Raw genomic sequence first — 14,515 nt, forward strand, 5'->3', positions numbered from 1 at the left:
TTTATATCACCGTTCCTTTCTCCCTTTTAACCATTTGTATGTTCTGTCTCTTTAGATGGCACTGTCCTTTGGCCAGAAACCTGTGCACAAAAGAAATAAACTTCCCCGGAGAGCAGAGCAGCATAGAGCAAATAGTTAGATCCTACAAATAATGGAAGTTTAGCTTAAAAAAAAAAAAAAAAATTACAAAACTACCAAAAAAAAATCCCAGACCATTAGTAGCCAGCCATCATTTTACAATGTTACACATGTTGGCTTCTCTAAGCATTAGGTCTTAAACACACAAACAGGGTACTCTGGTTAGATATTACTACGTTAGCAGAGCGCAGTAGTGGCCAATGGTAAATATTTACTAAAATATACTTATCTAACTGTTACCAAGAAATTTTTTAGGAAACACTTTTGACCTCACATGTATAAGGAGCTTGACCTGAGTAATAACAGGTCAGCTGTCAGAACTACAACAAGCTAAAACTACTTCGGAGGGGTCACTACAGTTAATATGGAAAGCTTGAGTAGTGGCATTTGGCTAGTGCACCTAATGCAAAGTAGATCTTCTGCATTTTCTTTAACATTAGAAAAATGTTACGAGATTGGTTAATGCTGTATGTATCTGTGTTACTTTTAGTGATGATTAACGATATGAGTTACCGTTTCTCCATTTCCTACTTGATAAGATGGCTCCATTTGGTCAATCTCTCCTCTTTACTGGGGCACAAAACTGGACACACTACTCCAGATGCTGCCTCTCAAGTGCCAAATGGGGGGAACAGTCACTTCCTTTGACCTGCTTGCTATGCTTTAGCTAATGGAACCCAGCATGCAGATAGCCTACATCACACAAGGGTGCACTGCTGATTCACGGCACTCATCAAAACAGGGACCATCCTACAAGCAAAGACCTACAATTATATGCACAAAACATGAAATTAGTCTGAGCCCTCAGTTTGCATTGGCAATCACGTATCCTCAGCTTGCTGTGGTGCAGAAATTCATATCAAAGCCCTGGACTTGGTAAAAATCAATACTAGGTACTGAAGTATTACTCTAGTACTAAAATCAAGAAGCGTAGAGAAGGAAATTAGAATCATCAAATTCTTTCAAATTATAATAACTGAAGCAAATTGAGCAGCTATGAAACATTCTGTTCTCTACAGCTTAAAAGCAACAAGCCAATAAAAAACAAACAAACAAAAAAAAACCCAAACAACTAACTCATGCAAAACTAAGTAAGTTTTATAGAGAGACTGTCCTTTTCTTTCTAAGTAGAGCCACCAGTTTAAAGATTTTCCTTTAGCTGGTACCTTTGAGATTTTAGACAGCAAAGGGCCATTTAGACCATGTATATATCCTAAGTCATTTACAGGCTGCACACATACCATACTTCCTACCTGAGGTTTATATCACAGATTCATGGAGATAGTTCTTTTCTTTAAGTAAATTAAACCTTACCACCTACGTGAAATTAGGATGGATAAAGGCATATTCAGTTCTCTGTTATTGCTATTAAAATGTTGTGTTTATGCAGTTACTCATGAGTGAAGCCTTTTTTGTTCTGATAGCTACATCCTCAGGAATAAGAATCATATCTGTGCATGCCATTTTGACTTTAAGATTTTAATGCTGTCTTTCAGATTTCTACCACTGCTGAAATGGACAGCTGCCAGTAGACAGTACCCTGGCTTCACGAGCTGGCTTCCAATATTCTACAACCTCCATAGGCCTTTTCTGGTTTCACGACAGGAGATGTGGCAGTGCAAAGTAGTCAGCAGACATCCCATCTTCAAAAAGTGAGAAAAGTCATTAACACCCTCCTTATGTCAGGTGGAAGCAGCTTTAAGAGACAAGCCATTGCTCTCAAGGAAAGGGGAGAGACAGAAGGAAAGACTGGGGAATAAATCTTGTTGGAGACCTGGGTATTGACCAGGGAGAGAGGCTACAGGAAGCTTGACTTAGAGAGAAATCCAGTAAGATTTGTCAGTGTTGTGTTGTTTTTTTTCCCCCTAAAAATATCCAGTCACTAGTTTATGCATGTGCTTTAAAAGACAAAAAAACACATACAGACTTTAAAATGCAGAATAAGTATCAGTTACATGGCAATCAGATAAATTTAGATTTATACATATATATTTATATATCCAGGAAGAAAACTGCCCTTTAGCAACTTCTAAATTCCTAACTTACATAGAAGAGAGTTCTTGGAAGGAATCTGCAAATCTTGACAGCTACGAGATTACATCCTTCATCTCACATCTGATTTTGCAAAAATAGGGATGTTCCATTTTCCTGTCTGGTGACTTTTGAGATGTTATTTTCACTATGAAGGGATGATCAATCGCCTCTGAAAAGGCTGACAGCATAATAATGATACAGTGGGATCTGCAGCTTCCTTTGGATCTTTGGTTAAGTGACAACTACAAAAAAGTTCCAGGCCACCTTTACTAGTCCACATAAAATGCATACAACTGCGATTTCTAAGTCCTTGCTGCTGAGGTTCTTATACCAGCAACACAACAAAGATCAGCCACTATCTTTGAGACAGAAAACTGATGCCTGAAATCTGAAGATACATCTCCAGAGAGAAAAATTACCATAAAATTCAAAGCATGTGTGAAAGCTATTTCCCCAGATACTTCCATTCTTCCAGACGCAGACTTGACATTCTTGATGCAAGGATGGTTCTCAAGCATTTTAGTTTCACGGTCATGGCATTAATATCTTCCCCTGACACAGCAAGATCTTTAATCAGCCGCACTAGTGTCTTTCTCAAGGATTCTAACACAGAGTTTGTTTTTTGACTTTTTACCTGTCTGTGTTGTTTGGGTTAATATACTTGCATACTAAATCTCTCTCCATTCCTGCACTCATCTTCTAAGGTGATATTCCTCAACTTTCACATGCATTCCCTGGGGCTTTGTTTCTCTGCTTGTCATGACCAACATGTAACGGTAAATTTGAGGATGTAGGAGGGAGCCTATCAAAAAATTCTCTTCAAGTCATCAGTAAACCCACTGCATCTTCCATTTGGCTATCCAGATCAATAATGTAGAGGTGAAAGGTCAAACAAGGATGGGACATATTGCCTTGAGAAGGATGGAGACACTTTCCTCTATTTTGCTGTGAATGGATAAATGGCAGAACCCAAGCTCACACATATCAGCTTCACTACCATTCCTAAAAATCTTGAGCCCCAAAACTCTGTGGGGTAAAACCTCACGCTTCCTTCAGAAAGACTTTCAAAGTCTCTCTGTCAACGCCATGACCAGACAGAAGAACTACATTTGGTATACAAATGGCAGCAAAGCTACAGGGACACAGATGTATATCCAGCCCCTGCAAGCTTTACACAGCCTGTGCAGGACTAACTGTTGTATCTTCACTGCTGCCAGTACCCTAGGTAGCCTAAAGAAAACCAGCAGAGGCAGGTACCTCCCCCATTGGCCCTGTGTGTGCAGTACAGACACGGCTGAGAAAACAAGAGAAGGAGAGAGAGCACACCCACACCCGCACCCCATCTTCTCCTCCTGCTCGCTCCCTCTCCCAGCAGCCCTCCCCTCCCAAATGTCTCTATCACAGCCGAGCCAACCGCTCCCCATTTACAGTGGCACATTGGGTAACAGGAGTGTTTTTTCAGATGCCGGCCAGTTACCTCATCTGCTAAAAATAGAGGCAGCATGCAGCAGACTGATTGGCAAATGCCTTTTTAATGGTGACTGACGTATTCCATCAAGACGCGAGACGTAAATTCCAAACAAGGAAGGGCATTTGTGTAAGGACAGATGAGACAAAAACAACAAAAAGCCCTGGCTTTGCTTATGAGACACATATGAAAGATTTTTGCTGGTCTTTTCAACCACAGTGCTATTTAGATTACAATTACTTAAAGCGAAACAGCAATAACATGAGCTCTTCTGCTGCTCTAAGAAAAGCTATAAAAATCTCATTGTCAGCTGCATCATTCATCACGATAACCTCATTTCAACTTAAACAAAATCTTTGAGACATCACCCTCCCCCCCCCCTTTCTCTTTTTTATTTGCCTATAATAAGGTCTATAGTCTAGGGAGCTCTCGGGCTGAAATCCATGCATTGTGATTCACAAAATGAAAATCTGGTATTATATGCCCACTGACATTCACATCAGCAGCAACTCATGCAGCAAAAAGCCATATGCCATGCAACTCTGATTTAACTGTACTACAAAAACATATCCTAGAAAGAAGAAATAAAAATACAGAGACAAGAGTGGTTCCCAGGATCTGATTATTATCTACACTTTAAGTCAAGACTGACAGGGGCAATATCACAAAATATGCTGCTTTGGTGACAGTTTCAGTTAGGTTATAGCATTTCTCTCAGCAACTAACACAAGCGAAGAATTCTTTCCCAGTGGAAAACATTCTTACAGAGCACAAAACAAGTGGTTAGCACAGATAACCTACAGTCAGCTTTTCTCCTCTGGTTATCCAGCTTTCCACTCAATCATCTTTTTGAAGGTTGAGATGTTTATTAGCTTGATCAGCACCCACAGAGATGAAAATGAAGAATACTGAAAATCTTAAGTACCAACAGTTTTAAAAATTGCCATCTACAGGGTGTTAAGCAGATCTGCATGTGTTTTACAGTAACTCACAGATTTCATTAGAAAGCAGGGAGATAAAATCCACTCTACCAATGAAGACAAGATTTTCATAAATAAGAGATTTGACTGTTGAAACCAAGGGTGACTTTCATCACTGATGAATGGATAAGTCAAAAAACTTTCTGACCAAGGAATAGATTTTACTATTTTTTTTTCCTTTTTTCCTTCCTCTTAACCAAATAATAAGAGGTGCTTTGCTCACACATCCTTTCATTTCTTTACTTTCTGTTTGAAGAATCCATCTCTTTTTATATATATATATATATATATTTTCCATACTGGAAAATAAATTCACAAAATTTCAGCTTTAAAATGCTTTTCCTTTTAAAGCCTATTACCTCCATGAAATTGTTGTATATGTGATCACTGGAGAAAGATAGTTCAGCTAGGATAATAACAAGATATGACCCTGCTATTAAAGACTTGCAAAGCCTTCTGGCAAAGACAGGAAGTAGTAAAGATACTACTTTTAATGAAAAAAAAAAATCTTTAAACTAGTAAATCAGCTCATGAGCTACGAAGTGCAGAGAAAGGGTGAGTGCATCTCTCCTTTCCGCTTCATTATCCAGCATAAGAATTTATATTCCACAAATTACCTCTAATGTTTTTTAAATGTATTTGCATTCTTGACGGTGATAATGAACACTGAAAAAAATCTCAAAAGGAAGTGACTAGCTACATTTAAAAACACAATATACTTGTTAGTTCCTTTGAGTTTGACAGTCACAACCTTTGGGGTATGAGTATTTAAACTTAGATCTGATTTTTACAGACATATCCCTCAGTAAATGGACAACTGTATCTTCAGAGTCTTAAACACCCCTCCTCAAGGTTCATGCAGCCAGAAGCAGCAGACAAACTCACTTTGACAAACACAGTGGGACACATTTGGAGATGTGACAGGTGTGGATGAATGTACAGAGAGCAGAGATGGAGAAGCTGAAACACTGCTATTCCCAAATGAGCAGCTGATGAAGGAATAAACAGAATACCCAGGCCATGAAAAGTACAGAGGAAACACTGACCAAATGCTAGAGAAAGATCTTAAAAAGGCTCTCCCTATGCTGTATTAAACTGCACAGCTTAAAACAGACTCATCTTAAGCAAGCGATTACTAATGCAATAGACCTGACAACCTTCCTGTCCCTAATTATGCTTTGCTAGGAGATTCCTTTTTATAATTGAAAAATATCACCCTGCAAATACAGTCACATTTTCTGCATAAGATACGCAGCAGACTTGCAAAACATCTTGCTCTAAAAAATGTTTTTGATAAATTCATGCATTACACAATTATTGACACGATATATTTATGGCAATTATCTGTTTCCAATATGAGTTAATATAGTGCTAATGGCCTCAGGTGTGAAAGTGTGGAATTTAATTTGTGTTAATCTGCCTAAGCCTGGGGAATACTGAATTCACTCTATGTGAAAATAATTTATTTGCAGTATCCCTGTCTGATATAAACAAAGCACTGCCAAGAGAAGGTGCAATAAAGCTAAGAGAGCTGCAATCATTCCGCTGGCCCAGCCTTTCCCACGGGTAAAACACCAACAGAAGCCTTCCAACAGTGCTCTCAAAAGAACTGAAATGCATCTGCTTCAGGCTGGTGAAACACCCACAAGAAAACACCACCTGCTTTGAAGAACATCTGTGGAAGAGCTATTTACCACCCTCTTTATTCCTCTTTATCATTGAAAGGAAAAGCAAGTAACGAACAGGTTCACAGACTGACCAAAAGATTTTACTTGCAAGTGGCTTTGATTGAACTAATTTTTCTCTCTTCTTTAAGGTAATGGGTCTTCAATTGAGCAGCAGGACACACACACAGGCATTGCTACAGGGCTGGAGCTGTGGTACAGGTGATGGAGGAGGCTGCAGCACAGACGCCCTGCTTCTGCTTTTGGCCCTGCTGTTGCCTCACTGTCAAGGCACTTGGGCTCTGTGTGCCTTTGCCTCCTGTAAAATGGGTTTATTGAGGAGAAAAGTGAGGGGTATTGTTTAGTGCCGCTGGAGGGGATCACCTGAGAGCAGGAGGAGAACCACTCCTCCTCCTGGGCCTGCTGTGAGTGGCAAGGCCTAGCACCTAAAACTGGGACAAGATGGCAGTGAGGGGGACACATTTTGAACAGTCTACCCCTAGAGCATCCCCTGTTTGCAGGGGACCCAGAGAAGCAGGCGACAGCCCCTCTGCCTCAGCCTCCTCATGTTGCTGTCCTGATGCTCTCCAAACACCCCCCCAGGCCTCTGCTTCCTCATGGCCAACTTGGCCTACCCTGCAGTGGTGACTTGTTTCCACACAAAACACCACTTGCACAGTTCCCCTCCTTAAAATCCTGCCCATGAACACTTAGTCATACTTTGAATCCAGCCTTATGCAATTATTCATCCTCTAGCTGCTGAAAGTGTGACAACACTGAGAAGCTGAGAAACCTGTGGCATGGCACTTCCGAGCAGCCATCCAGCAAAGAAATGGTATTTCTCATTTTTATGTTACGCTTGGTTACCTTTTCTGTTATCTTGTCACAGAGCAAGGAAAAATGTTCACAGGGTCTAAGCATAAGCAATAAACATCTTTTGTGGTTATCAAGTGCCTTGCTGTTTGCTTTGGTATTTAATTACAGGACTCACGTAGAGCATTTATTGTTTGCATCTGCTGCCACCGTGAACAATATCTACTATACTGATTACCACACAACACAGTGTTTTCCTGTGTATACCCTTCAGAGACACATATTATAACCTCGCAGAGCAGACCCCTCTCCTGCAAGGGAACCCAGTGCTAAGGTTTCGTGCATCACTGACACAGATACCACAAGCACAATTGCTCTGGGGTGCGCAGCCCTGCTGCTGTGAAACGAAAGCCAGCTTTGCCAAGGTGCTGAAATCAAAGGGTTTGGGGCGTTTCTGAGAATTTTCTTCTCATTACAGCAACACAAAACAAATTTTCACAGAACATTTAAAAGTTCGTATTTTATACTACAATGATCTCAAACACATGGCCAGAGGGCAAAATAAACTGAGTTCTCAGTAATTGAGAAAAATGCATCAGTGGCATCATTAGCCAGCCTTCCTCTGCTTTCCAATTCCCTAAATCTACAGTTTCAGTGAATGCAGTAGATTTTGATTTCAAACACCAAGCAGCACAGAACTTTCAAAGTTTTTCAGTTTTGGTGTCTTATACTCAGCTTCATTTGTGCTGAGAAAATAAACTGTGTCTTGTTTTGACTACTCATTTTTGGGCCACCAAAAACCTAAAACTACCTCATAGACTAATGAAAGACTAATAAAAACAGCTACAACTGTGCCCATTCTCTACAAAGCAGCTTCAAAACCTCAGTAGGTGAATTGGAATTTCATTTTTTCTTACATATTGGTGCTGGAAGCAGTATTTTTAATTCTTATTCTCCTTGCTTTTTGTTTTGTTTGTTTGTTTTTAAGATGGCCCTAGGCACAGAACTAGCAAATTGTTCATAATGTTCTTTAGGTCTAACAAGACAAACTATGGTTGGCCCTGCAAATAAGGTAACCCATTTGCTCACCCTTCTTCCTATCAGCAGGTGAACTTCAAACCTATAAAAGCATCAGACAAATCTGGAGAACAGAGGTGAGGATAATCTTTTCCCTTGCATGTTCTCCCATCTGTGGTCTCCTCATCTTACAATATACAATAGGTGTATTTTACAAGAAGATCACTAACACAGGATCCCTCTTTCAATGTAAATCTTCATTAGGGCAACACGGGGGTATTTACCTAAGCAAAATTAGTGGTGATCAACACAGTTTTCCATTAGGAGAGTACTTTAATTTGGCCCCATGGGAGGAATTTTACAGTGGGGAATTCCATTTACAGTGGTTGAATTCCATTTACCATTATGTTAAAAACAAGTTAAACAAAAAATCAACCAGTCAGTACATCATAGCTTGTGTAACAGCAGGGCCTGGTTACCTCGAGCAGGCTGAGCAGAGAATAGCTAGACCTCCAGGAGGAAAAACCAACAGACGAACACCTATTTAAATGGGCAGGTTGGTGATGAAAGTTTCTAGATGCTGGAGTATAAGATAAATCTATTCAGCTTTCTTATAGTCATCACTGTCTCCAACCTCTATACACAATGTTTTCTTTTGCAGCAATAAAACATAGATTATATAATCCTGTCTCCAAGCTTTACATTTCTAAAGTCATAAACCACGCTGTCTGTTCACAAATGATTGTGAGGAAAGAGCTTGAACGTGTCCTTTGATCAATTGCAGGCTCAAAGGAAAACAAAAAGGTTTCAAATGGAATTGTTGCCACTTGCACATCTGTATACCCTATTGCATCTTAATTTCTCTAGAAAACTCACCAGACATGAATTATGCACGTCTTAAAATGTTATACAGACATAATATAAGCTTAGCTGCCTGACTGAATTATTCTATTCAGAAATCTACGAGTATATTGAGAGGCTGTAAAAAAGGTTTTAGGTCTGACAGTATCATACTATCACCATAGAGATCCAAGGAGTTTTGCTAATGCAAGAGCTGAGCCTGACAAAAGGTGTCTGTTTTAATGAATGAGAATCAGAGAGACAAAGCATGGGATCATAAATGTCTCACTAAAACATCATTGCATTTTTCCAACTGTGAACAAAGTACCTTTATATTTTTTAAAAAACTCTAAAAGAAAATAAAGAAAAAAAGGAAGGGAAAGAAGCTATAGGAAATCTCCAAAACATGGACTGAGGAACCACGATGTCACAGTATACAGTATTATTGTCAAAAGAAAGTCAATCTGTGTCTTAAAAAGCCCTTGAGAATAAGAACTGAAGTGGGGAAGTATTCAATCACCTCACTTCTCTTAGCGAGAAAGTGCAGGAGATGAGGAAATAAATCTTCATATGTGCACACAGACCTCCTACCACCTCTCATACGCAATCTACGGAGATTAATCAAAAGTTCAACAAAAAAGCTCCTTCTCTTCAATTATGATTAAAGATGAAAGCAAGCAGATTAGCTTTTAAATGCAATCTCTAGGTCTCAATAAAGAGTTACCATATTGGGAGCTTCTGATTTTGTTTTGGAGATTTTGGAGTAGGAAGCAAGGAAGGAAGAAAATGAACGATCCCATCACTCAGGTAGACAGCAAACTAGAAAAGCGGTGTTTCATATATTACCATGACAATCAAGTTACTGAAACTGAAAAATGGTAATACAAAGAGAGGAGAAAAGAGAATTTTTCACAGCAGCTGAACTACTGCATCTTCTAAGGCCCCTGCTTTATTCCCCTTCACTCCTGAAAGTGTGGGCTGAATGTTCCCTGTGTCCACATGACCTTCACTTGCTAAGTTTGCAAAACTCATTGCATAAAAACTTAGCACTCAGAAAGGATGAAGAAAGAATATTAACATGCCACGAAAACCAAAGCTGTTTGCCCGGTAAGGATTAAAAATGGTGTTGTGTCGTTTGGTAAAGCCATCAGCACTGGCAGCTGTCAGCCACCAACCAGATGAGTAAACCTTGGGGTACCACTACATAACATCGCATCCTCCACAAATCCAGAAGTGCTTCACAAGCCCACACAACAACATGGTTTGCTTTACTCACAGATCCCTTTAAGACAGATATCAGCTGAGTAATGCACATCACCACCACATGCCATTTGAAGTGGATAAAGAGCACAAAAATCTCCTTGTGACTAAAAGAAAAGATTCAGATAGGCAGAACATAACTACTGAACTGCTAGAAATGACAGTCATGGGAGTTTAGTATTCCCTCCCCTTTACAGGAGGAAGAAGATACTGGACCAGCATCTCACCAATTGCACCCACCATACACAAATCTCAGTAGGCTGGTGGCACATGTTTTGGATTTGCCCCATAGAGTTAAAGGCCTCCTACACCTTCAGTGACAGAGGCAGCAGGACCTACTGCCTACCCTGCTCAACCTTCAAGAGTTGCTCGGTGAAACCATAGGACTTTCAGTAACTTAAAACATAACTAACTTACCAGATCAGAGAAGAAACTACCTTGTGCACCACTACAGTGGTATCTAACACAGATAAGAACATTTCTGTACCTTCTCTTAGGGTGATCTGGGCTGTTGCCAGAAATAGAACATTTTTTTGTTCCCCTAATAATAATAATTCAATAACTAATAATATTCAAATTCAAGTTGTGGAAACTTATATACACAAATCCTTTTTCTACTGAGACAGAAGGCCTGTAAACAACAGGCAGTTGTTAATCCATTTGTTTTAAACAACCACAGAATATAAAGTAGTATTTTATAAAAAAGGTTATTGCTTTTAAGCCTTTTTAAGCCTTTGATTTTAGGTTGCTATACTTTTCAGTGGAATATCTCATCATTGCTCCTTTTGCTCTTCTTTGTACCATAAGAAGCGTGTCAGAAATTCTACACAAGAACAAGCCTCTAGGTTATCTAGTTACAACAGCAGGCACTTTGGACTTCCATTCTCTGTTTTGCCAGGCTTCAGGTATTGCTATCTTACCAAAAAGAAATCAACACAGGTTATTCCACACTGTGTCTGAAGGATTCACCTTCCTTTTGCAGCGGAAAAATGATATTTAGATAATTTCATTAGTAGACAGCTCCAGTTAGAAGGTAGGCACAATCATTCTTACTAGCTCTCGCATAGCGTTTGAGTCTGGTGGTATCAGAGCACTTCTTTGGAACATGCTGACACAATGCAGCTGCCTCCCTTTTCATTCTCAACCAATACCCCTATAATCAACATCTGATCTCAGTCAGAGAGGCGCAAGATGCAGAGCTTCCCAACAAAGATAGAGATGCCAGCAGGACACAAAAACATGAGTTTGTCATTCTTACAAAATGCCAAAGATACTGTTCAGCCTCCTGGTATGTTAGAGAGTTAAATTAGGATTTCTACAGCCCATTAAGAAAGACACCCCTGTTCTCCACACCTTTGCTGTCGGTCATATGACTGTCTGAAACTTCCAGATTTCTCATACAATCAAAAGGGTGCAATACTGATGGTTGGTTGCTTTGGTTTGTTTCAGCTGGCCAGATTGTACAGCACTTTGTCATGATTGTGTCCACTCTTTAATATTTTACTATTTCAGTTCTCGTATGAAATGAAAGGGATGCACAGAATTATCACTGCAACAGTCTGTTTGCATTATTTACAACGTTAGAGCTGCAGCACTTCAGCATAATATTGCTAACATAAAAAGGCAGAATATACCCTCAAGCCAGGTTTGTATTTCCAGTTTGCAGTGTAACATGATTGAAAAAGGTCTATGAATCTCCCTTACACCTCCTACGGTGTAAGGGAGATTCATAGACCTTTTTCAATCCCCCTGCTTTCTAAATGCTGCCCCTCTGATGTACGAAGAATCTGAAGAGAAGACACATCACAGTATTCAGCAGAAGTGGGATTAGTAAATCCCTGTGCCTCTAGGGAAGAAAACATGGCCTTGTTTCAACATCCTGCCCAGTTATTCCCTCCCCACCCCTTTTCTTGCCTTGTTGAAGTCCTCTGAAGTTGCCCTCATTTCCTTCCATGTCTTGTTCAAGAGCTGAATGCAGATACAGAAGAACTCCTCAAATGATCTGTCATGGGTGAAGAACATGGGATGGAAATCGTTGCAGGTCTCACTGGCTAAAAACAGAAAAACAAGGGGCAGTGGAATAAAACATTTACAGGCAGGAACTACCAAAAACAAACAAACAAACAAAAATAAAATGCAACCAGCCGTAAACTTTAGTGAGTACCATAATGGACAGGAATCCTAGTTCTAGTAGCAAAGGTTGTCAAAAGAATATCCTGAAAATCCAGCCTCGGACTACAGTCTTAAAAGGCAATGAAACATAGCACAGTGCCTCCCTGTATGAGACCAGCAGAAAGAGCAAGAGGGAGCAACTACCCGTTTCCCTGAATATTCTCTCAATGGGTGCTTTGTTTGTGCCAAGGTTTGTCATTCAGGCCAGGACAGAGAAGGACAGACAGAAACACAAGCCTTCTCATCAAAGTTAACAGCCTTCCCCACTGCTAACAGCATGCACCATATTGTCTGAGAACCAAATACAAAACCTGATCAGTCACAACACAATATTAGATCAAAGTACACAGTGAAATGTGAAGGTCTGCTGATACAGTAGATGAGCTACCACATTCTATATGGATATACCACAGAGGCAACCAAAGAAATCTAGAGAGACATATAGATGGAAATATAACTGATTCAAATTGTTCTTTGAATCTCTTGATCTTATGTCATGTGTCCCTTATCTGAGATAGGGGGTGGGGTGGGGGCAGGACAAGACAGGACGACAACAGCAACCAAAAAAACAAAACGCACCCATCCACCAAAAAAAAACAACCCACAACTTTTTTTCTTTTTTAAATCAACTACTGGCTTTAAGAAAGGCAGAATAAAATAATAGTATAATGATGATGATCCCAGAAAGGAAGAGTTCAGTTTGACAGGACTGTGAATCTCCTTGTGAGAAGAATGGATTTTCAAAATTTAATGGCAGGACTGAAGCAGTGCTGACCTCTTGGCCTGCCTGAGGAACTTGGGAACAGAAGGGGCTTTAGAGAAGTACAGAAAAAGATCTTTAAAACCCTGCCATGACTTACAGTGCCACCTCAGCAGGTTTCACATTTATGCTCTTAAAAAAAAAAAAAAAAAAAAGAGTCAAGTTGACTAAGGCCTTCATCATATACTTTATCCTTAAAACTCTTAAGTTCATCTTTCACTTCTGCATCAGTACTCTTTTGGTCTTTTTCAGCAGTCATTCACATGTCCATATAGCAGCATCTCCCTTCCTTCAGGATCAAACAGCCACAGCTTAGGTAGGCTTCATTCTCTTCAAGACTGGGATTAAGTATCCAGCTCTGGGATAAAACACCCCTTTTCTTGAAGCTGTATCACTCACTGCCTGATATTCGCCTTCTCTCAGTGGAACTGGAAAAATTAGAATGAAGACTTTCTGCAAGAGAATGTGAATGAAGCAGGCAGGCTGACTCTTTGCACGAGCTACAACCTCCTGGTATTGGTACCTCTTTCTAGCCACAACCCCTCCCTTTCAGCACATTTAGTTACCTCTGCCATTTCAGTACCTGCTGCCATATAAACCCAAGTTCTGCTTGCAGTCACCCAAAGCTCCCAAGAAAGAGGGTTTCTGATCTTTCCCAAGATGCAGCTTTCCAATTGCAAAGCAAAACTCTGAAGCTTAATTGTAAATTTGAGGCTTAATTTTAACACCAGATTTACTAAAATCTAATCAATTCCTCAGCTATGTAGTGAGGGTTAGAGTTAATTTTGGAGCATAGGTTTTATTCTAATCAAATAATCTCCATTTACTTCAAAGGATGTGTAGTCAACAGGGAATTTGTCGAAGCAGAGACCTATATTTATGAGGTAAGGCTCAATCCCTTTAAGAGAACAAAATGCCTCAGGCATGATTTGCAGAGCACCTTCAGCTTCCATTCATTCAGCTGAAGCTGCAAGGGCTCAGCACTTCCAATAATCAGGCCTTCAGCCTGTAATAATGTTAGAGACACAACAGAACAGATTCTCAGAGGGCACTTGTCTTTAAGTCATGAAATACTATAATGATGAGAAGAAATAAAATAACGCCAAGCTGAAGAATGCAGCCAGTACCTTCACTGTATAAATCACAGCACGAAACAAGACAATAACGTCGACACACACTGGCCTTTCTGATCCTCCTCAGAGCCAGAGCTTATCTCTGCTCCTACTCATAAAAAATCAATAAATCAAAATTAATGGAAAGGCTAGGGATTCTCAGAAACTTGATTATCAGTTCTAACTCATGTTCCTTATGATAATCGGCTCCAAACTGTATCTAAAATGCTGACTACTCTGCATGCAGAATCAGAGGT

At 39.9% G+C, this 14,515-nt stretch overlaps 1 protein-coding gene across 16 annotated transcripts in view; it reads right to left on the reverse strand.

The window, feature by feature from the left end:
• The window catches only part of ELMO1 (engulfment and cell motility 1), a 303,708-nt gene that overhangs the window by 92,437 nt on the left and 196,756 nt on the right, over positions 1–14,515 (reverse strand). For all 16 annotated transcript variants that reach the window (XM_068670440.1, XM_068670443.1, XM_068670442.1 and 13 more), the window contains one exon: positions 12,129–12,265. In XM_068670440.1, the coding sequence (XP_068526541.1) occupies positions 12,129–12,265 (137 nt within the window). The remainder of the gene's footprint in view (positions 1–12,128; positions 12,266–14,515) is intronic.

Source organism: Anas acuta, chromosome 2 (genome assembly GCF_963932015.1).
Source record: "Anas acuta chromosome 2, bAnaAcu1.1, whole genome shotgun sequence".
NCBI classification, from domain to species: domain Eukaryota; kingdom Metazoa; phylum Chordata; class Aves; order Anseriformes; family Anatidae; genus Anas; species Anas acuta.